The 26,252-nt window shown below is 39.1% G+C and overlaps 1 protein-coding gene across 3 annotated transcripts in view; it reads right to left on the bottom strand.

The window, feature by feature from the left end:
* Positions 1-680: 680 nt before the first annotated feature.
* Positions 681-26,252, bottom strand: part of taf2 (TAF2 RNA polymerase II, TATA box binding protein (TBP)-associated factor) — a 181,704-nt gene continuing 156,132 nt past the window's right edge. For all 3 annotated transcript variants that reach the window (XM_060921386.1, XM_060921387.1, XM_060921388.1), the window contains 6 exons: positions 18,846-18,915; positions 18,530-18,639; positions 8,180-8,382; positions 7,337-7,495; positions 5,831-5,933; positions 681-1,864 (listed from right to left, as the gene is read on the bottom strand). In XM_060921386.1, the coding sequence (XP_060777369.1) occupies positions 1,590-1,864; positions 5,831-5,933; positions 7,337-7,495; positions 8,180-8,382; positions 18,530-18,639; positions 18,846-18,915 (920 nt within the window). In that variant the 3' untranslated portion in view covers positions 681-1,589. The remainder of the gene's footprint in view (positions 1,865-5,830; positions 5,934-7,336; positions 7,496-8,179; positions 8,383-18,529; positions 18,640-18,845; positions 18,916-26,252) is intronic.

Raw genomic sequence — 26,252 nt, 5'->3', positions numbered from 1 at the left:
GTGACATTGGGCATACCTAACAACCTGTGTTTTCTCTCTCTCCCCCCACCTGTCCCTCTGAGTTACAGGTCAATCCTGAGACCAAGATGCTGACCTCTTCTGCTCCTTGGACCTGTCTGATCCATCCTGATGCCCTATGTCTGGTCGGAGTCTCATCACATTGCTCCTGTGGAGGATGGCCCCATATGGACAACTGTAGTCCTCAGCTTTTATGGCTGAGGACTACAGTTGACTTGCTAACTTTAGGACTGCAGTTGTCATGAACAGTTTTGCACTCAAGTTTCCATCAATGAAGAGTTATAACATCAATGAAACAGACTTCATGTTAAAACTGTTAAAAATCACATTGTCTGTTATCACCCAAATGAGGATAGGTTCCCTTTTTTGTCTGGTTCCTTTCGAGATTTCTTCCTCATGTCATCTGAGGGAATTTTTCCTTGCTGCCGTTGCCACAGGCTTGCTCATTGGGGATAGCTTAGGGATAAAATTAGCTCATGTTTAAAGTCATTAAAATTCTGTAAAGCTACTTTGCAACAATGTCTGTTGTTAAAAGCACTATACAAATAAACTTGATTTGACACTTGAGATATGCCCCATTAACCAACAGCTAGTCATTATCTAGCTAACCAAAATCAGCCATTAGTTTATTAATTGTTGGAAAATGTAAATAAGCACAATGCTTTAAAAAAGGCATAAGAATTTATTTACTCTACAAATATTCAAAAAAGGTCAAGTTATAAAACCCTTGATCCACCCCCTTCTCCCCAACTGGAGGCTGAAGTTTTGTCCATTCTGGGACACTGTTGCTATCTCAAAGCAGGAGGGATTATGACAGATCATGTACAACCGGGTAAAATATAGAAGAGGAAGAATTTGAGATATAGCTTGAGTGAACTAGACATGTTACTACCAAAGACAGTTCTTATGAAAAGTCCAACAAGGCACAAACCCAGTGTTGTTTGTGCATTTTCAAAAAACCCTTAAGAGACAAATACATATTATTTAAACACTTAACATACAAAACAGTATTGCATTGAAGGGGTTTAAAAAGATTCATTTGACTAGCTAGGAATGTTCTTAGCTACACACTCATGCCAGCATACCATCAGGTAATGAGCACCTTAATATAAAATGCATAAAGACAAAACATGTGGATTACGCATTGTTGAACTTTTTGGAGAACTATCTTGTTAGCATATGATATACCCAGGCTAGTTACTTCTAACTACAAGCATCACACAAGCTACATTCTTATAAAGAATTTGACCCAACTACTGATCTAATTGAGAAATGTTAACATTAGCAAAATTGAAGCTGCACTCTTGTTAATGCTCAGGAAAAATATGAGCTTTGCATGGGGGGGGGGGGGGGGGGGAGTCCCACAAGCAGGCCAAGAAGATTGAATACAGGTGATGGGCGGATTAAAGAAAAATAGAAGTTTCAAGAGCCACCGGTTTATCATGATGGTATTTCTCGTACTAGACAAAAGAGAAGCTGCATGATGCATCAATTCTTTAACATATTCAATTAGAAACTTTATCTAAGTAATACTATCCACTGTTTACACATGGTACATGGTAGAACTGGTGTCAGTCGGACAGTGAGGGTGAGTGGCCACTCGCTGGGCTGTTTGCAAAGCTGTGGAGGTCACGCTCCTTCTCCTTGTCCTTGCTGTCATGCTTATGTTTATGCTTGTGCTTGTGTTTGTGCTTCTTCTTCTTTTTCTTGTGCTCATGGTGGTGGTGGTGGTGATGGTGGTGGTGCTTGGAGGAGGAAGAGGAGGAGGCACCCTCCTTAGCGAAGGTTGGGACAGGTGTGGCTGACATAGGCATAACAGCCTGCTCCACGACAGGAGGTTCTCGACCTGTGATGGAAATTTCATATATAATTTTTTCTTTTTCATAAATATACAGATTATATTTTTATTAAATGCACAACAGTGTTAAAACAATTGAATATATAAGTAACAGCTTAAAAGCTTTGATGCCATGATGTTGGAATTAGGGCCATATCTCCTATGTAATCCAAGATATCCTTATTTACTTACAGAGAAGAATGTATTATTTTCATTTAGTTACAATTTAAAGCTAACCATTAACTGAGAAAAGGATACATTAGTTAATTAAATGGCATGTACTCCTGCTAATAAAAATGATTCTGGTTGGACAGAAGACACAGATGTGATGGGACTGCATTTGTCCAAACAGTGGGTTTGAATACATTTTTTACTATCCAGTCCACAGTAGGAGTGTATTTATTGTAGATCTAGAATCTACCATAATTCAAACAACTGAAGCAAATCCTCAACTGTTCTCAGACCAGTGAAACTTATTTCTGTAATTTTATTTATACATTTATTATAACAAGCTATGCTAGTAATCAACCAGAATGTCAAGCACATAGTAGCCTATCTGGCCTGCCATCAAAACAACCATGATTACCAAAACATCAAACAGAACTGAAATGTGACAATGTAAGAGAGGAACAACCTCCACGACAAACTGTTTACAACAGAAAAATCAACAAAGGACTAAATGCTGTTCCCCAAAGGAAGCTCTATACAAAACATCGATCAGAACTTAAATTGGGTGAGAACTGTAAGAGGAGATGCAATTCTAATGAAAAGTCCCAAAATTCATTAAGGTGACCCAATTAACAATTTGTTAGCAAAAATTTGACAGTACAATGACCAAGTGTTGTGCAGAATGACCAGTTCTTTCAAACGAAACAATCAGAACTGAAATCCATTGAGAATTGAGAGAGGAGATATGATTTAAGTGAAAATAAGCAAAGTTGTAAACAAATTGTTTCCAACAGGAAAAATCAAGAAACAAACAACCAAGTTTTGTTCCTCATGGGAAAATCTACCCAAAACATCGATCAGAACTGGAATCAGATGAGAAATGAGAGAGGCAATACAATTCTAGTGAGAGGCCTGGAAAATTCATTAATTTGGTCTAATTACTAACTCGTTAGAAAAAATTTTGACAAAACAACTAAGTTTTGTATGGTGTGATGAGTTCTTTCAAACAAAACAATCAGAACGGAAATCCATGGAGAATTGACGGAGGAGATACAATTTAACTGAATTGTGGACGACGGCTGGACAACGGACACCACGTCATGGCAATAGCTCATCGGCCTTATGGCAAGATGAGCTAAAAATATACCATGCACCGAGAGGCTCCGGTTGAAATTATGGATTCTCTGCCATAATTTCTGAAGAAAATAGTACTATGCCAGTCACCTCAGAGAATCCATAATTACTGGGGTGTCTCAGTGCATGGCATACTTGATTTATATTCCTCATAAAAAAATTCCAAACTGAAAGTGCTAAGGTTGAATCTCAGCATAAACTCACTGGAGGCAGCCATGTTTGTTGTTTATGTCATCACGACCTCTGACCTGTGCATATGCAATATACTATACTATTGCCTGCCTCACTAGGCATGATAATGGTACGTAGGTCTACGCACACAGCTATGACTCAAGTTGGTTACTAAACCGTTTTTTTTTGGTATTTGAAAGAGAGAGACCAAGCAGTACTGTAAATAAAAACAACTACTGACTCACAAAACCAGAAAGCTATTAAAACTTGATTTGTTTGGTTATTTTAATGTGCTCAGTTGAAAATTCCCCTGGCTGAAATGTTAATGTTTCGATTGTATTAATGACTTATTTTATTTGTCTTTATTATTTTTAAATAAATAAATAATAATGAAGAATAAAAAGGCTTGAGTCGGTCGTATAGCTTGAAATTGTGATGTCAGTTCATGGTATATCCAGGAAATACCATGACTGAATCACACCATATCCATTTCTTTTTATTTTATTTTTGATGTCACAAGATACATTACTTAATCAATGGTGGAACTATTTTGTGTTATGTGAGCCATCCTTGGCTAATCCCTGCAAGAGAATTTTTTTGATGAGGGATATAATCAAATATGCTTTGGAACAATATTAATTGTGGAAGCCACATTACAAGTGAAAATTCATTTGGCTTTAGTTGGTTATGCGATAATTACATTTTAAAGGTTTTGTTAAGTTACCAGGCTTTAGTATAAAGTTCAAGAGTTGATTCCACTGGAATCACATGTAAATGTGAAAAACCTGCATTTTATGCAGCACAAACAGATTGAATATAATACATTATTTTAAAATTATATTTATGAAACTGATAAATTTGTTTCAAAATCTGACTGACTGAGCTGTGTTCAAAGCTTTTGTAAAATACTCGATACATGTGACTGTGACTGCATAACAAATGAACAGATTCTGTATTAATGCGCCATTATTTAAAGCAATAAAAGCTTTATGCTATTCAGAACAAAAGCACAAACATGGTTGAGCACTATACACAGCAATTTCTTTCATATTATAAACTCAAACTTCCTGATAATAGAGCGAGTTCTTTTCTCTTGTGCCATGTGGGACCCTAACCTACAGTGATTTTATAACAACAGGTTTTAGACATCTGGTGCCTTACTGATTTAAAAATTAATTCATCCAAGTTGACAACCAAGTCTACAACCCCAATACAGAAAAAAGTTGTGACGGTATGTTGCAATTGAAATTAAAACGCAAAACAATTATTTGTAAATAATATTTGATCTGTATTGAACTCAAAACAATACTAACAGCACATTATTTGATGTTTTACCTCATTTTTTTTCCAAAATAAACAAACACGTTTCAATTTTGAATCTTAAAACACATTTTAAAAGTTGGGAGAGTAAAGTATTTACCACTTTGTAATGTTGCCATTCCTTCTCACAACAGTTAAAGAATATTTAGGGACTGAAGACACCAAGTAATGAAGTATTTCAGGTGTTATTTTGTTCCATTCTTCCTGTAAACAGGTCTTAAGGTGCGCAACAAAATGGGTTGTTGTCATATTTTTCATCTCAAAATTCACCACACATTCTCTGTTGGGAACAGTGATTTGAAAATTGATTTGATGGGAATATTGATTTGCCTGACCACAATACATGTTTCCACTGTGTGATTGTCTATCCCTGATACTTTTAAGCCCAGAGAACATGACAGCACTTCTGGACACAGTTAATATAAGGCTTCCCTTTTGCACAGTAAAGTTTTAACTGGCATTTGTGGATGTAACTCCATATTGTAGTGCTTGACAAAGGTTTGCCAAAGTAATTCTGAGCCCATGTGGTTATATCAGCTACAAATGAATGACCATTCTAGATGCAGTGCCGTCTGAGGGATCGGAGATCACGGCTGTTCAGCTTAGGCTTGTGCCCTTGTCCTTTAAAGATCGAAATTCCTCCAGATTCCTTGAATCATTAAATTATGTACCACAGAGGGTGAAATATCCAAATCCCTTCCTATCTTTCTTTGAGGAACATTGTTTTTAAACATTTTAATAATTTTCTCACATATCTGTTGACAAACTGGTGGTCCTTGGCCCATCTTTGCCCATGGATACTAATTTTGATATTACCTGTTTCAAATCACATCATTAATTAAAATTTTTTTTACCTCATTACTAGCCCTAAATTGCACCATCCCAACTTTTTTTTGGAATGTGTTGCAGGCCTGAAACACAGGAATGGATGTATATTAACAAATGAAGTTGACCAGACAAAACATGAAATATATTGGGTTCATACTGCCTGCAATGAAATACAAGTCAAAGTAAATCTAGAAATCAGTGCTTTTTTTTTTTTTAATTTGCATTTTCCATACAGTCCCAACTTTTTTCTGACTTGGGGTTATATTATTGTGTTTTATTGAACAATCCCTGCAGCGCTAATACTCGTTAGAAGTTCCCCTATGTGGTTTGCTGAAGTGTGGATGTGTGGCTTGCCTGGTGTTGATGGCCTATCCAGCATATTCAGGTGATGGTAGATAAATGCACGACTGTCATGAACCGTGTCCATATCAATATCCTCATCCTCTGGCATTGGAAACTGAGAAAGAGAACAAACAGTATCACAGTGTTATGCAGTTTATGGAAATACAATAAATTATTCATTAATAAATTAACAATGATGATTAGCTCATAAATTCTACTCTAAGTATTAGAGGTCTTAACACAGACCAGCTGTAGCCTGTTTCCATCCAATACTGCTTATGGGACTCTCTTTGGTATCAGTTCAAATGAGAACCTACTGATACTCAGAAGAAACACACATTTACTGATTTCTGAAGTACAGACATGTTTCATTTACCTGTCAAAAGTCTCAAAACTTTTGACTGATACTGTATGTGGGCACCTGATCAGCATACCCATATGTGAGCCTTTCCCAAACTGATGCCACAAAGACTGAAGCACACAATTGTCTAGAATGCTTCTGTATGCTATAGCATTAAGAAGTTCCCTTTACTGGAACTAGGAGGCTCAAACCTGTAAACAAAGCAAGGTTTATTATAAAGACATGGCTTGCCACAGTTGGTGTGGAAGAAGTTGAGTAGCCTGATCAGATCACTGCCCTCAACCCCACTAAACACTTTTGGGATAAACTAGAATGCCGATTGCGTACCAGATCTTTTTGCCCAACATCAGTGCCCAAGAATGGTCACAAATCCCCACAGGCACATTTCAAAATCTAAATCTAGTGGAAATTAAAACTGCAAAAGAGGGACTAAATCTGGAATGGGAGGTTTAACAAGCATGTATGGGTGTCAGGTGTCCACAAACTTTTGGCCATATAGTGTATCTTAGTAAGCATGTATATAGGGAACATATGAAATAATGATAGGTAACAGGGAATGCCTGATAATCAATTATAAACATACGTCATGATAATCAGTACATATTGTTAAAGGGACACTTCAAATTATCAGTGGGAGGTGGTGGCCTTATGGCCAAGTAGGCAGTTTTTTTATTTGGTAGCACTGGCTCAAAGGAAGGCCTCATTCAGAGGACAGTATAAGAATGGCTGTTTTGGAAAGTTTCTTATTTTGGACACATTTTAAGGATCAGCATGTATCTGACTCAGAGGGGGCCATCTCTCATCATTCTGTTCATCAAACCAAGATTTCTGTGAAAGTTTGAAAAAACATGGCTCTCAAAAATGTGGTCTGACTGAAGAATATTATTAGCAATGTATTATAAAAATATATTGTGATATTACAAATTATGATATGAAAATATGAAACTATAATTTAAGGGCAGTGTATGCTTATTTATAGAATTGCATTGTTTCATGATAACGTTATAAGTAGTGACAACATGAAACAACCTGATTTCTTGAACTTCAGGTTATGCTTTGCAATTTTTGGGTTTTATTCAACAGGCCACTAATGCTGTTGGGCCATAATCCCCCATTCTTTCATTATCAGAGATAACTGTTCATCTACAGTAACTCACTCGACTCTTGGCAGCTATTTTTCCCGCTGGCTCATCCTGCAGCACCTGCCCAGGTTCAGGGGGTGAAGCCAAAGGAGTCTCTGCCTTCCTTTTCAGGCCCTGTGGAGTGAGGGCTATGCCACCCAAAACCGGCTCCATGACAACATGTTCCTCCTTAATCTGGAAACAACAAATAAGAGAATGCAAAATTCAGCCATTCCAAAATATACCATATAATGTAAATATAGTGTTTACACCCCTTTACATGTCTACCCATATATACCTGTATTTATATTTAACATTTATAAGAGACACTCACTTCAAGCGACTAAAGATTACACTGATTTTCATTAAAAGTCTTGCACTAAGAACAAATAGTGGAAAAGTTTTTTTTTCCACCTGAAATTTGGTTGTCTTGACTTATTTTCTCTGAAGAACGTATACAAGGAAATACAGACGGGTCATAGTAAATATAAACAAAAACAAGTTCAACAGCTCTTTTGCTGATGTCGCCCAGCTGGTTCAGTGTGTGATGCATTCTGAAATGCTTTTCTGTGTGTGGATATTTGTTTTGCAGGTATACAGGTGTTCTTGTTAAAACCGTAGGTGAGTGTATTACATTTGACAGTAAAAAATGGCTGTCTGCCTTTTCTGTCCCCACTTTCTATACCGGGGGAAACATTTTGGATCCATCTACTCCAGAAAAATCTGGCAACTTCAGAGGTGTGGATTACAGGCAGGTAATTTTTAAAAACTGAACAGAAAAGCAACATCAGTATGTTCGTAAACCCTCACTGAAAATGTGGAACTTTTTCAGCATAAATACTGGTACAGCCCAAAGTGAACAAAGTCTTGTGTGCTCACACTGCCAGTGAAGACCATCTCAGGTGCAAGCTCAGGACCCTCCTGCTCAGATTTGATGGTGGGATTCAGGACAGCCTTCTTCTCCTTCAGGTTGAGGACAAGGCCAAGTTCTGGCAGAGGCAGACATGAGGGCCTGGTCAGACCAAACAGAGTGTGGTAGAGGTTCACAGCGCCACAGCGCAAACGCCAGTCATGGGAGGTACCTGGGGGGGGGGGGGGGGGGGGGGGGGGGGGGGGTTCAAGAAAAATATGCATAGCTAATCCAGCTTTGTTTCAGGTCATGTTGCTTTCTTTTCTTCATGACTTGTACTGTATGTACATCACAGAAATGGTGCCATCAAAAAAATCTGATATCATTTCACAATCTAATAACTTTGCCAATTCTCATTCAATTGACCTCAAATTTTAACAGCATGTGTGGAAACAGGTCAAAATTTTATGTTTAATGTTTTTATCTTTTTAGGTATAGAAATGCCATTCACCGGAAAAGAAAAGGCGTTTTTTGTGTTAGCGTACACTCGCACACAGTCAAACAAGACTGTGCAGCGTGCATTTATGAGAGAATTCTCTAAAAATGCACCAACTGCAATGCAGATTTAGACATTGCACAAAAAGTTCAAAGAGGAAGGCTGTCTGTGTCTGGCAGCACACGTATTGAAAATTTGTGAAATCGTTCATGGGATCCACATAGCTTTGAATTTCTCAGTCAAATTTTGAGGAATAACTCTTTTGCTGCTCAACATTAAGCCTGTTCGGTTTCATTTGCCTAGACTATGTAGTTTCTGGGATATTTACATCTCAAATTTTTTTAAAACACCCTGTATTATCATTATCACTCATGTTTGTTTCGAGCCATGTTTATAACGCTGGTTAAATACTCTGCTTTATGATTCTGTTTTGCTTTCGCTTGCATTTTGTTTCTATAAATATGACGCCTGCTAATAAGCAGTCTTCCTGCACTGATCCATCTACCGCCGTCTATCTTGTGTCTTGATCCCCAGATCTTTAACCCAGCTATATATAAAAAGTTGTAGGTCTCCACGCTCTTCCAGGTTTTCATCTGTTTGTCCATGTCCAGGCAGAGAGGCGATGTCTGCAGCACCAGGTAGTTTGAGATGTCAGGGAACTCAACAGATGGATAATTTTCCAACTCAAAGGAAAAATCCTTCTTTGGTAGTGTGTAAGGATCTATCCCATGAAGTGGTTTCTATATCCACTTCGAGTTTACTTCTTGGATTTCATAACTTGTTTGTTTGCTGTACACAAACATGGCAATAAGTTCTTGTGTTAATCGACTAGATGCGGCACGGTGGTATAAGTGGTTAGCACGGTCGCCTCACAGCAAGAAGGTTCTGAGTTCGAGCCCAACGGCCGGAGGGGGCCTTTCTGTGTGGAGTTTGCATGTTCTCCCCATGTCTGTGTGGGTTTCCTCCGGGTGCTCCGGTTTCCCCCACAGTCCAAAGACATGTGGTTAGGTTAATATGGGACGGCCTTGGGCTGAGGTGCCCTTGAGCGAGGGACCTAAATCCCAACTGTTCCCCGGGCGCTGTTAGCATGGCTGCCCACTGCTCTGGGTAGTGTGTGCTCATTGCTCATGTGTGTGTGCGCGCATGTGTGTTCACTGCTTCAGATGGGTTAAATGCAGAGAGGAATTTCACAAGTGAGTGATGAATAAAGTAGTGTTCTGGATCATTAATCAGTTCTGACTGAGAATGCCATGCATGCATGGTTTGGCTTCTGGCACATCCATACAGTTTTAAATACAATACTTACAATTAAAAACAATTTGTTTTCATTGCATTTATTTAATTCTTGGCAATAAGACCACCACAGAAACACACACACCTTCAATATGTAGCAGCGATGACTTCATGAAATCGCCCCCAGTGGTAAAACTGAAACTACTGTATCAGGCAAAAAAAAATTTCAAACCAATAACGTAAAGCCAGAGAATTTGATAAGTAACTCTGTAGATAACAATATAACTATAAATCAGTTGAATGATTATAATATTTTACTCCCTTTTGAGAGACCAAACTAATTTCACTAAATGTCATCAAAATCTTCAACTTGTGTACTAAATCCCTTTCCTACACGACTCTTCAAACAAGTATTACCAGAAGCAATCAAACCTTTCTACAAATAGCCAATGCTAAGGGAAGAACTGATTATGTACCTTTAAACAGAAATAATCAATCTATCTATCTCCATCTATCTTGTGTCCATTTTAGATACAGGAGGGATTAAACAGAATGTCCCAGGACGGACCCATAATTGTGGTCACACCCTCGATTTAATACTAACATTCGGGTTAAATGTAGAAAATATAGTCATACTTTCACAGTCTGAATTTATCAGATCATTATCTCATCTCATTCAAAATATGTCTGAGTAATAATATATGCACTTCACCATGCTACTGTATTAAGCGTACATTCACGTCAACTACTGCACAGAGCTTTATAAATGATCTCCCAGAGTTATCAACTTTGATTGGGTCACTGTCAGCCCCTGCAGAACTTGATCAGGCAACTGAATGCTTAGAGTCAACATTCCCCCATACCTTAGATAATGTAGCTCCTCTTAAAAGGAAAATGGTCAGAGACAAAAAATTAGCACCCTAGTATAATGATGACACTTGCACATTAAAACAGACCACTCGAAAATTGGAATGTAAATGGCGTCAAACAAAATTGGTAGTGTTCAAAGTAGCGTGGAAGGAGAGCTTCCTGAAGTATAGAAAAGCTCTTTGTGCTGCTAGATCTCTCCTCCCTAATAGAAGATAACAAAATTAATCCTAGATTCCTATTTAATACTATAACAAAATTAACCAGGAATAAGTCCACTATAAGACACATGCACACCTGTAGTATGTAGTAGCAACGATTTCATGAATTTTTTAATGACAAAATTGAGAATATCCGACAAAAAATTCAAACTACTAATTTAAGGTCAGACAATGCAAGTGACCCTGTAGTTAACAATATAACAATATCAGATCATCAATTAGAATGTTTTACTCCCCTAAAAGAAACTGAATTACTTTCATTAATCTCGGCATCAAAAGCCTCAACTTGTGTACTAGATCCCTTACCTACATGTCTATTCAAACAGATAATACCTGAAGTAATTGAACTGCTTCTAAAAATAATAAATTCTTCTCTTAGGATCGGCTATGTACCCAAATCCTTTAAACTAGCAGTTATCAAACCCCTGATTAAAAAACCTGACCTTGATCCCTGTCAGCTGTCCAATTATCGGCCAATATCAAACCTCCCCTTTACCTCCAAGATCCTTGAAAAAGCTGTGGCACAGCAGTTATGCTCATATTTACATAGGAATAACATCTATGAAATGCATCAGTCAGGATTCAGACCCCATCATAGCACAGAGACAGCACTGGTTAAAGTAGTAAATGACCTCCTGTTGGCGTCTGATCAGGGCTGTGTCTCGCTGCTTGTGTTGCTTGAGCTTAGTGCAGCATTTGATACCATGGATCATTCCATTCTTCTGGATAGACTAGAAAATGCTGTGGGAGTTAAGGGAACGGCCCTCCCCTGGCTCAGGTCTTATTTAACTGATCGCTGTCAGTATGTTGATATACAGTGGTACTTGAAAGTTTGTGAACCCTTTAGAATTTTCTATATTTCTGCATAAATGTGACTGAAAACATCATCAGATTTTCACGCAAGTCCTAAAAGTAGATAAAGAGAACACAGTTAAACAAATGAGACAAAAATATTATACTTGGTCATTTATTTATTGAGGAAAATGAACCAATATTACGTTTGTAGGTGGCAAAAGTATGTGAACCTTTGCTTTCAGTATCTGGTGTGACCCCCTTCTGCAGCAATAACTGCAACTAAACGTTTCCGGTAACTGTTGATCAGTCCTGCACACTGGCTTGGAGGAATTTTAGCCCATTTCTCCGTACAGAACAGCTTCAACTCTGGGATGTTGGTGGGTTTCCTCACATGAACTGCTTGCTTCAGGTCCTTCCACAATATTTCGATTGGATTAAGGTCAGGACTTTGACTTGGCCATTCCAAAACATTAACTTTATTCTTCTTTAACCATTCTTTGGTAGAACGACTTGTGTGCTTAGAGCCGTTTTCTTGCTGCATGACCCACCTTCTCTTGAGATTCAGTTCATGGACTGATGTCCTGACATTTTCCTTTAGAATTTGCTGGTATAATTTAGAATTCATTGTTCCATCAATGATGGCAAGCCGTCCTGGCCCAGATGCAGCAAAACAGGCCCAAACCATGACACTACCACCACCATGTTTCACAGATGGGATAAGGTTTTTATGCTGGAATGCAGTGTTTTCCTTTCTCCAAAGAAACGCTTCTCACTTAAACCAAAAAGTTCTATTTTGGTCTCGTCCGTCCACAAAACATTTTTCCAATAGCCTTCTGGCTTGTCCACGGGATCTTTAGCAAACTGCAGATGAGCAGCAATGTTCTTTTTGGAGAGCAGTGGCTTTCTCCTTGCAACCCTGCCATGCACACCATTGTTGTTCAGTGTTCTCCTAATGGTGGACTCATGAACATTAACATTAGCCAATGTGAGAGAGGCCTTCAGTTGCTTATAAGTTACCCTGGGGTCCTTTGTGACCTCGCCGACTATTACACGCCTTGCTCTTGGAGTGATCTTTGTTGGTCGACCACTCCTGGGGAGGGTAACAATGGTCTTGAATTTCCTCCATTTATACACAATCTGTCTGGCTGTGGATTGGTGGAGTCCAAACTATTTAGAGATGGTTTTGTAACCTTTTCCAGCCTGATGAGCATCAACAATGCTTTTTCTGAGGTCCTCAGAAATCTCCTTTGTTCATACCATGATACACCTCCACAAACGTGTTGTGAAGATCAGACTTTGATAGATCCCTGTTCTTTAAATAAAACAGGGTGCCCACTCACACCTGATTGTCATCCCATTGATTGAAAACACCTGACTCTAATTTCACCTTCAAATTAACTGCTAATCCTAGAGGTTCACATACTTTTGCCACTCACAGATATGTAATATTGGATCATTTTCCTCAATAAATAAATGACCATGTATAATATTTTTGTCTCATTTGTTTAACTGGGTTCTCTTTATCTACTTTTAGGACTTGTGTGAAAATCTGATGATGTTTTCGGTCATATTTATGCAGAAATATAGAAAATTCTAAAGGGTTCACAAACTTTCAAGCACCACTGTAAATGGTGATATTTCTAGACGTACTGAGATAAAGTTTGGTGTTCCACAAGGCTCTGTCTTGGGTCCACTGCTTTTTTCTTTATATATGTTACCTCTGGGTGATATTATTCGGAAACATTGTATTAGTTTCCACTGTTATGCTGATGACACACAGTTGTATATTTCTGCAAAACCTGATGAGAGACATCAGCTTAATAGAATTGAGGAATGTGTAAAGGACATTAGACACTGGATGCTTATTAATTTCCTTTTGCTTAACTCTGACAAGACTGAAGTACTTGTACTAGGACCACATGCAGCTAGAAGTAAGTTTTCTGATTACACAGTAACTCTGGATGGCCTTTCTGTTTCTTCACATGCAGCAGTAAAAGACCTCGGAGTGATTATTGACCCCAGTCTTTCATTCGAAACTCATATTGATAACATTACCCGGATAGCTTTCTTTCATCTCAGAAATATTGCTAAGATAAGAAATTTAATGTTACTACATGACGCGGAAAAACTAGTTCATGCTTTTGTTACCTCCAGGTTGGATTATTGTAATGCCTTACTGTCTGGATGTTCCAATAAGGGCATAAACAAGCTCCAGTTAGTTCAAAATGCAGCAGCAAGAGTCCTTACTAGAACTAGAAAATATGACCACATCACCCCGGTCTTATCCACTCCCAATCAAATTTCGTATTGATTATAAAGTACTACTATTGACCTTTAAAGCAGTGAATGGTCTTGCACTACAGTACCTGAGTGAACTTCTGCTCCTCTATGACCCTCCACGCCTACTTAGATCAACAGGTGCAGGCTATCTGCTGGTACCTCGTATAGTGAAGGCTACATTAGGGAGCAGAGCCTTTTCTTACAAAGCCCCACAGTTATGGAACAGCCTTCCAAGTAGTGTTCGGGAATCAGACACAGTCTCAGTGTTTAAGCCTAGGCTGAAAACATATCTGTTTAGTCAAGCCTTTTGTTAACGGTGTTCATGAAGTAAAGGTGTAGATCTGGAGGGTCCTCAGACATAGTGTGTTTTGGTAAACTGGGATGTATGGATTCTGTCAGTCCTCACTCGCTTGCTCACTAGAGTTTGTTGACGGTGTAGTGGCTGGCTGCTTTATGTCCCGGGGATCCCTCATGCCTGTGTTACCTTCTGGCTCTCCCCTTTTAGTTATGCTGTCATAGTTAGTTGCCGGAGTCCCTGCTTGTACTCAGTGCAATATGTATACTGTTCCTACTTATTCAGGTGACATTGGGCATACCTAACAACCTGTGTTTTCTCTTTCCCCCCCAAATTTGTCCCTCTGAGTTACAAGTTGGTCCTGGGATCGAGATGCTGACCTCTTCTGCTCCTCGGACCTGCCTGATCCATCCTGGTGCCCTGTGTCTGGTTGGATTCTCATCGCATCGCTCCTGTGGAGGGTGGCCCCATGTGAACAGTTGGGGGTCGCGCCTGGAGGACGCTCTGGACTCTTGCAGTGGTGCTTTTGTGGCTGGGGACTGCAGTTGACTTGCTGACTTTGGGACTACGGTTGTTGTGAACGGTTTTGCGCTGGGGTTTCATAGCATCAACGAAGCTGACTTTGTTAGGACTGTTAACGTTCTAGTCATGTTGTCTGTTGTTGCCCGGATGGGGACGAGTTCCCTTTTGAGTCTGGTTCCTCTCGAGGTTTCTTCCTCATGTCGTCTGAGGGAGTTTTTCCTTGCCACCGTCGCCACAGGCGTGCTCATTTGGTATAGATTAGGAATAAAATTAGCTCATATTTTAAGTCGTTCAAATTCTGTAAAGCTGCTTTGTGACAATGTTTATTGTTAAAAGCGCTACATAAATAAACTTGACTTGACCATCTATATCCTATAAATTAGCAGTTATAGTGGTTAATCTATATATCCTTTAAACTACCAGTTATCAGCAGTTTTTCCTTGCAACCACTGCTTCAGGCTTGCTCATTAGGGATAAATTCGTGTTTAAAATTTATAATTTTTGATAAAGCTGGTTTGCGACAATGTCTATCATTAAAAGCACAATACAAATAAAACTGACTTGACTTGTTCATCCCTGATGAGTCAATCTTCTATTACTTATGTCTCAACCTTTTTTTTGACTCTCTGTACAAATAAATACACAAGCAACATGGAATCATAAACTGATATTCCTTGACAAGAAGCACAAGTTCATAACCTGTGAAGTCTTGCAGTGTGCCCTATACCTTTAGAGTTTTTTTTCAACAGACCCAATATGCTTATAGCTCAGAATTTAAAAATAAAAAAAAGTGAGAAACTGAAAATTGTGAAAACTGGAACAAACACCACTGCATATTCTTTTTAATTTTAAAATGCCGCATGTTTCAAAGTGCACGAGTAAGGCCTCAGAGACCAACACTGGATACAATAAGAGCAGGGCTGTTTAAATCATTGCCAGGAGTTGCAAAAGCACCAAATTCGTAAGAAGTGCAGCCAGTCATCCCAAGCAGAATATGAAGGGTCTCATGTTTTCCATTAAATCACATTTTATGAGATTTTCCATGTCGCAGAGCATAATGAGGCACATGCATATCCTCTGGGATGGCTGTATAAATCAGTAGCATGCATGCGGAAAGATGATATTGAGAAATCTGAAAGAAAAAAAAAGTTTTCAGGCTTGAAACAGAATTCAAGATGCGTTTTCAATGATGGCTTTCTCAAACGCTTGCACTTGTGGCAATGATGAGCCAAAAACTACAAACAATAGGATTATTCACTCTGTAAAATCTCTGACGACTACAAAAAAAGAAAGTCAATCTGTTTTTTGTGTGCAAATAATGGCCGAATATTATCATATTCACATACACAACTGAATCAATTCATAACAGCGAATTTTGCACATGCATTAATACAGCAGTTTTCTATTGAAAAAAATTTGATTCCTGTACTGATTTTTTTCCACAACTGTCAGGTATCCCTGAGTAAACAAGCTTAAGTTAAAGCTGAGCCAAAAAAAAACAAAACAAACAAAAAAAAAAAAAACAACAACCCTCTAATGTGTCCAAAGTACAAAACAAAGTGCAACTGATGTGTTGAAAGCAACGTATGGCAAAAGAAATTCATGGAGTTGGTAGTGAAAATTTGAGTTTGAAATGTTTTTAACTTGAGTGCATGTAAATTTTTGGCTTCAACCGTCCTTGGTCTCAGTGGCTGTAAGGTTGTTTACATAAGTTTTTTCCAAACCTCAGACTCTGGGTCACTTGCCTTCAAACTTCAGTACAATCTAGAATCAGAAAACAGTTTCAAGTAGAGGTTTTCAAGCTTTTTGGGGCTAAAGCACATTCAGTCAAACCAGAATGTCAAGGAACACCAACATAAAGTTGGTTATTGGGAAAGGGGGAAGCCATGGCCGAAAGGTTAGAGAAGCAGCGTTGGCACCAAAAGGTCGCAGGTTCGATTCCTTGGACCAGCAGGAATGGCTGAAGTACCCTTGAGCAAGATACCCAACCCCTATGGTAACTGCTCCCCAGGCTGCTCTGGGTATGTTGTACATCGTTCTGGATAAGAGCATCTACTAAATGCCTGTAATGTAATGTAATGTAATGTAATGATTATGAAGAATGTCACATGCATTATGATGTGCTGTAATAAGTGAGATTTGAGCCATAATGCTCTACAGCAGCCTGTCAAATAATTATCAAACAGATAGTTAAAATCAGACAGGCAATTATATAATTTATTACCTCCACCAAGGTCATCATGTTTTCAGCATGGTTTGTTTGTCTGTCTACTGTCTGACTTTAAGCAGAATTGCACCAAACCTACCAACCCAATTTCCATGAAACTTGGTGGAAGGGTGTAGCATGGGCCAAGGAAGAACCCATTAAATTTTGGAGTGGCTCCAAGTCATCAGATGGATCCATGAATTTTGCCAACACTGTGAGATCACCTGTGACATTTGGCCTTGGTGGAAGTCTGCGTTCTCAGAGTGCCCTTCTAATTAAAAATGCATTGAAGTGGATCAGAGCAGGAATTTGTCTGATATAATGTGGCATCATGAACAACATAATGCTAAAATAAAAAACATAAATTCAAACAAAACATTATTCCAGTCATAGCACAATATAAAACATCAGTCTTTTCACAAAGTCCAAGTGCACATACAGACATTGCACTTGCAATGTGGAACTGACAATAAACCGCCTTTTTTGGTCATGACAATAATAATCCTCCTCCCCAGACAAAATCCATCCATCCATTATCCATAACCACTTATCCTGTGCAGGGTCGTGGGCAAGCTGGAGCCAATGCTAGCTGACTATGGGCGAGAAACAGGGTACACCCTGGACAAGTCACCAAATCATCGCAGGGTTGACACAGAGACAAACAACCATTCACACCTACCGTACAGTCAATTTAGAGCCACCAATTAGCCTAACCTGCATGTCTTTGGACTGTGGGGGAAACCACAGCACCCAGAGGTGGGGAGAAACATGGGGAGAACATGCAAACTCCACACAGAAAGGCCCCCATCAGCCACTGGGCTCGAACCTAGAACCTTCTTACTGTGAGGTGACAGTGCTAACCACCGTGCTGCCCCCAGACAAAATCAAACTGAGAATGTGACTAAATACCATTTAGATAAAAAAAATATTGTAAGAGTCATAAATAAAGGAGTACCTACAAACATTTTAAGTTAAGAAGCAGTGTCATCGGTGTATTTAAAAATACTATTTCACAAGCCTGTAAAAAATACTGGGTTCCTCAAAATTCCATGGCACACCCTTTGAGAACTGATCTTGGAAACTGTGGTCCAGTCCACATGAGGTGTGAAAGCTAAATACGATCTTCACCAAGTGCCAAGTACTGTAATGTGACCTGGTTCATAAAAGCAGCAAACAAATTAAACTAGTACTGACAACTGTACAAACCTGTGTGAACAAAGGTGACATATGGCAAAGCAATTGCGCAAATTATCCAGTCCAGAAGGAATTTTATTATGTGAAAGCAAACCTGCAATTATAACCACCTCCTCAAAACAAGCCCAGAATCAGTAGAGACCCTATTATTCAAGGGTGAAAATGAGAACTAAAATGCTAAATGAAAGGAGGCACAGACTCTCAGCGAAGGAGGCATAGGCTCTGACCTTGTGGCCAACAAGTAAGCTTGATAATAACAATTAGTCTTACTAGAGTTCATCAGTTTCCAGAGTTGGTCCACAAGGGCCTCGGTGCACAGAGGAGACTCTGCTGCTTTGGTGAAGGGGGGATTCCTGGACAGCATGCTAAGAATCTTATGTCTGCAAAAAGCAAATACACAACAGAATAAAACAAACAAACAAACAAACAAACAAACAAACAAACAAACAAAAAGACCAAATACCAGTATTAGAAAATCCAAAGTGGAGGGATACAAAGTAAAGCTAAATAGTCATGTTGTAATACTACAATAACTGTATACTGCAAGAGGATATATTCTTTACACTGAACAAATAACATCACTGACCTGACGTAGTGCACAGGATCATTTTGAACCATGTCCAATAACCACTGAAACTCCTCAGCGCTCCTGTCAACTGGCAATAAATACACCACACACACACACACACCATTACACAAGGCTGCCTTTCAGTTGCCTTGAAGAGTTGGATTAATAATTTTTTCTTTATGCATGTGCTGCTCAGCCAGCCTAGATTAAAACTACATTAATAGTTCATTCTAATAATGCTTTCAACATAACCCTGTTGACTTCTATTTGCTGTTACCATCTTAAAGAGCCTCTTGACCCTTGTATGGTGTTCGGGTCTGTGGGACCCATTTTCATTTTTTATCAAAGAAACAATGAGAAGATTAATTATTTTTTCAAACTCAGACTCATTGGCCTTGGCTCATTTTCTGTGAACATGCATCAGAACACATTTTAGATGACCACACACTGTACCCCCCCCACATTTATATTACATACAGGATGTTCGGGTCCACTGGACCCGGGGCTAATAAAAGTGTGTACCTTCACTCTGTCCTCCTCCTGTCTGGGCCTGCTGTTTGTGTGTGTTTTTGTGTGTGTGTGAGAGTTTTGTGTTTCTGCCCCTGCCATTCAAGCACCGAAACCTGTCTGCTCTCACATTCCTGCACATTTTACTCTCTGTCTTGCGGGAACCAAGACAGAGGTTCCTGTAAATTTGGGGCGGGACACAATAAACATAGCTTTTCCAATGTGGTTCCTTATCATAACTGATCAAAATGGCCTTGCAAATGATTTTGGAAGAGAGAGAAGCTTTCGATGATGTAGAGGAAGATTGCAAATTGCATTGCAAATCAGAACCACCAGACATAAGAGCAACTTCTTTCCCTGTGCCATCAACGTCATAAATATCTGACCTGAACCATCCTTTCCATTATAACACTACCACTTGTACCTCCGGTAACATACTCTTGTTTACATTACCTCCCTGCACTCTGACTGTGTCGTGTATATTTTTTGTACATTTACAGACAATATACAATATCCTGCATATTGTGCCTGTATATTGTGCACTGTTTACATCACTTATAGCATACACATGTATAATGTACACTGTATATTATAGAGATTGCATAACCCCAATTCCAAAGTACAAAGACAACATATCAAATGTTGAAACTGAGAAACTATTGTTTAAAAAAAAAAAACTGCTCATTTTGAATTTGATGTCAGCAACACGTTTCAAAAAAGATGGGACAGGGCATGTTTGCCACCGTGTTGCATCACCTCTACTTTTAAAAACACTAAACACTTGGGATCTGAGGAGACCAATTACTGTAGTTTTGAAAGAGAAATGTTTTCCCATTCTTGCCTGACAGACAATTTCAGTGGCTCAACAATTTGGGGTCTCTTTTGTCATTTTTGCGCTTCATAATGCACCAAATGTTTTAAATGGGAGAGAGGTCTGGACTGCAGGCAAGCCAGTTTAGCACCTGGACACTCTTACTATGGAGCCATGAAGTTTTAATATGTGCAGAAAGCAGTTTAGCACTGTCTTGCTGAAAGGAGGAAGGATTCCCTGAAAAAGATTTTATCCAGATGGCAGCACATTGCTCTGAAATGTGTTTATATCATTCAGCATTAATGATGCCTTCCCAGATGTACAAGCTACCCATTTCATGTACACTAATGCACCCTCATACCATCACAGATGTTGGCTTTTGAACTGTGCACTGATGATTAGCTGGATGGTCCTTCTCCTCTTTAGCCTGGAGGACATGGTGTCCATGATTTCAAAAAAGAATTTCTACTTTTGTTTCGTCAGACGTCGGGACAATTTTCCACTTCGCCTCAGCCCATTGGAAAAGAACTTGGGCCCAGAGAAGGTGCTGGTGTTTCTGAATATTGGCTGTATATGGTTTTAACTTGCATTTGCGGATGCAGTAATGAACTGTTTTCACAGATGATGGTTTTCTGAAGTGTTCCTGAGCCCATAGAGTGATTTCCAATACAGACACGTGCCTGCTTTTAATGCAGTGTCACCCGAGAGGCTGAAGATCACAGGCCTTCAATAGGGGTGTTCACACGGCAACTTTTACTCCGGTGTAGCACCGGGGCTGCCCCGGTAGAGCGTTCACACGGTACAAAGTTATACCGGTGTAGCCCCTGAAAGCTGCTTAAACCGGTGCAAATCTAACCCTGCTCAGGAGGTGGTTTAAGAAATTTACTCCGGAGTAAATGCTAGTTTGCGGGGCAGCACCGATATAAAATGGGACGTCTGAACGCTACAGGGGTAGACTCGCTACGTGTGAGGAGAGTTGATTACATACGGGCATTGCATAATTTGCATCCTGGTATTTTGCGCTTCCAAAATGGCGAATAACAACAACAACAGACCTGCGTGTCTTCCAGTGTTGCCAGATTGGGCGGTTTTAAGTGCATTTTGGCGGATTTGAACATATTTTGGGCTGGAAAATGTCAGCAGTATCTGGCAACACTGGTGTCTTCATCCACATTGTTTTCCCGGCGCTTGGTGATGCCATGACAACCGGGAAAAGGAAGTACATTTTCACACATGCGCATATTTCATTTCCGCATTATTACTATCGTATAGCACGGTCGCAAAAACTGCCATGTGAATGCAAGTGGGGCTGCACCGGTGCTAACACGCTTCTCTCTAGTAAGCAGGTTTGTGACGTGTGAACGCTCCACAAAATTTACACCGGTGTAAGATATATCACAACAAAATACATCGGTGCAGCATCGATGCAAATACGTGCCGTGTGAACACCCCTATAGTCAGTTTTCAGCCTTGTCTCTTATATACAGAGATTTCTTCAGGTTCTCTGAATCTTTTAATCATATTGTGTAGCATAGGTGATGCGATCTCCAAACTCTTTGCAATTTTACAGTGAGGAACTTTATTCTTAAACTGTTGCACTGTTTGCCCACGTAGTGTTTCATAGAGTCGTGAACCTTTCCCCATCTTTACTTCTGAGAGACTCCACCTCTCTGGGATGCTCTTTATATACCCAATCATGTAACTGACCTGTTGCCAATTAACCAAATTATTATTTTTTTTATTTTTTTAAGCATTACACAACTTTTTCAATCTTTTGTTGCCCGTCCCAATTTTCTGAAATGTGTTGCTGACATCAAATTTAAAATAAGCATTTTTTTTTTTCAAAAAACAATAAGATTTCTCAGTTTCAACATTTGATATGTTATCTTTGTACTATTTTCAATGAAATATAGGGTTTCCATGATTTGCAAACCTTCACATTCTGTTTTTATTTATATTTGACACAGTGTCCCAACTTTTTTGGAATTGGGGCTGTACATTATTGTAGCTATTTATATATGTGTAATATATTAGATATTGTATATAATAGATATTGCTTATGATAGAATAGTTATAGATACAGGGGTTGTGGTGATTTTATATCCTAAATGTAACCATGGCACACATGCCTTGATACCATCATACAAGCAATAATTTGGTTTATGATGACTGTATTTTGATTAATATGTAATCACACGGGTGGCACGGTGGTGTAGTGGTTAGCGCTGTTGCCTCACAGCAAGAAGGTCCGGGTTCGAGCCCCGTGGCTGGCGAGGGCCTTTCTGTGTGGAGTTTGCATGTTCTCCCCGTGTCCGCGTGGGTTTCCTCTGGGTGCTCCGGTTTCCCCCACAGTCCAAAGACATGCAGGTTAGGTTAACTGGTGACTCTAAATTGACCGTAGATGTGAATGAGAGTGTGAATGGCTGTCTGTGTCTATGTGTCAGCCCTATGATGACCTGGTGACTTGTCCAGGGTATACCCCGCCTTTCACCCGTAGTCAGCTGGGATAGGCTCCAGCTTGCCTGCGACCCTGTAGAACAGGATAAAGCGGCTAGAGATGATGAGATGAGATCACACACATACACTGAATTCATCTTATGCTGATTATACATTAATTCAAAGCCAAGTATGTTGATTTTTGGGAAAGAATAAATTAAGTTAATTCTATTAAAAGTAATAAATTGTTTTATGAATGATCATAATTACAGTAAAATACATTAAAGACATTAAGATTGCTTGTACTGAAAGGTTGTTTTCTGCTAAAGCACAGGCCTATTCAAAAAGTGTATTATTCTAATTCCAGTGCCTGCAGCGTCATCGTGTGTTGTAATGAGTGAGCCAAGGCCATGTTGAATTCAGCAATTGTTCATTCTGGAGTGTTTTGCATGCTAATGTAATACATTTTATCAAGTTATTCTGAATCAGGTACTGTTACAACACAAGTTCTACAGCTGCAACGTGCATCATTTTTTTTGTAATCCTATGTTAGACTGGCCAAGGCCACAATTGTACCCTATCGAGTGTTGTGCTCGTTTGCACCTGCAACCTGTATCAATCTTCAAGCTGATTTGACTCCAGTCATTTTGAATCATGTATTGTAGGCTCTGAATGCTGTGGTGTATCACTTCTTATCATATGTTTTGATTCTTTCTGAATGGACCGTTCAGACTGGAAAGTTTGGCTTGGTTGATACAAAATGAGACAAGCATGAGACGTACTGCCCAATAGAAAATGTTTAAGTGGTATGACGTGATATGTTAACCAAGAAGATTATTTGTATACACACTATTTTGAAACGGTATAAAAATGAGAACTCTGTGATTCTGAGTTGGTTCACTCTGTAGACCAAACTCTGCTTTTGTTAACTGATTTAATAAAAGTCTAAACTTTTCTGCAACCTCTTTGACGTTGAAACATTTTTGCTTGGGAGAGTTTAAGTTTTGAGAGTTTCCACGACATATTTGGTGACCCCGACGTAATTTGGAAAGAAGCCTCTCACCTGACGGCACTTGGGTAACTGCACTGCACAACAGCGGCCGCAACAAAAAAAGGTGAGCAATTTTTTGCTACTAATTTGATTTATGAAGTTTATGCAGTTGTGGTTTTGGCTCTAAGCGTGGTGGTAAGAGAACTAAATTCTCCAAATTTGAACAATTTAGTAAAAAATGGAAACATTTTAAATACAGTAATTCTGAGATTGAAAGGGAAAATAGGCACAGGTGTTGTTTTTTTCTGGTTGTTTGTTTTACTGGCTGAATTTCCCTGAAAAGCTCTAGTCTTAACAAGGAGTTGCAGAAAAGTTGCTGTTCATGAGGAAAAGCCTGTAAGAAAGACAGGTTGTACATAAATCCAGGGATAACATTTTATTTTGGCATAAATAAATGGCTGCATGGACGGGTCATGTTATGAGAACATGTGAGAAGAATACCGCGGTTTTTGTGTTCCTGCAGATACTGCTTTTAAGCTACTGTAAAATTTAGCTAAGGCATTGCCTGTTTGGTGTATGGTACCTGTGAAATGCTACTTTTTAGTGCTTAAAAGGTCTGAATGGGCAGGTGTGTCTGTCTAAAGAGGTAAAGTGCTGAATTGTATTGTTTGTGTGTACAAACCCACTGGTCTCTGTGTGTACGTGCATGCTGCAGCTGTCTTCGTGTGTGCGCGCGCACGAGTGAGAAACATGGTCAAGGTGACGTAACAGCTTGAACAAGAGTGTGTGTGTAGCATTGTCAAGGTAACGTCAGAACTCAAGTGGGAGAGTGTGCGCGCGCGCGCGCGCGCGCGCAGGCCCCCACCTTATGACACTCTTCTCCTTAAATCTCACTCTCTGAATTCCTCCCTTTCTCTCTCTCTCCCTCTCAGCCTTTTCCTGCCTAATGAAATATTTTCTTTGTCTCTGTAGGGTTGTGGAATTATGGATGACTGAGTAAAAGAGACATGTGTATATAGAAGAATTACAGGTAGCAAGGGTTTTAAAAGAGACTCAAGGTATAAGAACACATTTTTGGTAAGAATTAGAATACGAAGATTTTTTTTTTGGAAAAAGATTTCCTTTGACAGCAGAAAAGAAAGGTACACTGTTGAGAGCTTTAAAATAAGTAGTTGATTGCACTTTTGGGGAGACTTGACACTAGAAGATTTGATTTACACTGGTATTTAGTCCTCGGGGAGATACAGGGATTCCGGGGTGGTGAAGGTATTCACGGGAGGAAGTTAAATAATCCAGGGGTAGAGATTTCTGTCGTGCTGAGGAGAGTTTTGTGGCTGGCAGATGAGACTGCTGGGAATGGTCTCAAATGCTTAGGTATTTTTCTCACTCCCAATTTAAATAATTTGAGACCAATTATCTCCCTTTAATCCAAAATATTAAGAAAGATCTGAAAAGGTGGAACGTTTTGCCAACATCATTTCTTGGGAGGATGAATGGTATAAAAATTAATATTCTCCCTCGCTTAATTTACTTATTTCAAAATCTTTCATGTTATTTGATCTCAACATTTTTCAAATCATTAAACTCTTATATCTCCCATTATATTTGGAACAACAAACAGCAAAGAACTGGATCCTCTAAACTCATAAAAATGAGGGACTTAGGAGGTTTATCACTACCAAATTTACAACTCTACTACTGGTCAGCTCAACTTGAGATGACTAATTTGTTTATGAATAGACGTGAATGCTTATGGACTGTCTTTGAGTCTCAAGCTTGCTAACCTAGAAATCTCAAGTCCCTTCCCTTTATCAATAATGTAGCTCAAGTATACTCCCTTAGTAACAATCTAACAAGAAGACAGTCATCTATGTGCCCCACCCTATATACCAAGTTTCAAGATAGTGTCACATTTTTCAAGTTCTGCTGCAGGAAACCAAACTCTTTACACTGACCTCAACAGCCCACTGGACCAGGTGAGCTAAAAATTAAAATTTCTCACATTTCTTAGTATCAAAAGGCACATATACATTACTTAAATCAAAACATATAGCAACTTTCAAGACCATACCACTCATAGTTTTCAAGTTCTGCTCTGGAAGCAAAACCTACCCCCAAGACTAACCTGAGAGACTAAGTCTGAAATTGTTTCCATAGAAACATGAAAAATTTAAATTTCTTAGTATGAAAAGGCACATCTACATCACCTTATTAACATGTATACCAAGTTTCAAATCCATATCATGAATAGCTTTGGATATATGGTCCGGAAACAAACATTGTACTTAGAAACCAAGTCAAAATCAAATTTTTATGTAAAAATTTCAAAAATACTTTTTTCCAAAAATCCAAAAATAGCAAAAGGCACCAGTTCACATATTGCTTGATATGTATACAAAGTTTCATGAGATATCTTCAGTAGTTTTAAAGATATGGCCCAGAAACATAAACGTGACCGGACGGACGGACAGCCGGAACCCATAATTATTTACAATACATTACTGGTTTGGAGGGATGTTAGAAAATATTTAAATATTCCTCCTATTTTCTCTGCTGCCTCCCCTTTGGCATTTACTCCTGATCTTTCATCACAGCTCAAGAGTGTGGTCCTCAGCTTATCTACCTTTGCAGATCTGCTGATCTTAGATTCTATGAAGTCATTTGAACAAATCAGAACCCA

Source organism: Neoarius graeffei, chromosome 5 (genome assembly GCF_027579695.1).
Source record: "Neoarius graeffei isolate fNeoGra1 chromosome 5, fNeoGra1.pri, whole genome shotgun sequence".
In the NCBI taxonomy this organism is placed as follows: Eukaryota; Metazoa; Chordata; class Actinopteri; order Siluriformes; family Ariidae; genus Neoarius; species Neoarius graeffei.
Note: the sequence above shows the minus strand (reverse complement) of the source record. Positions and strands in the feature narration are given on the sequence as shown.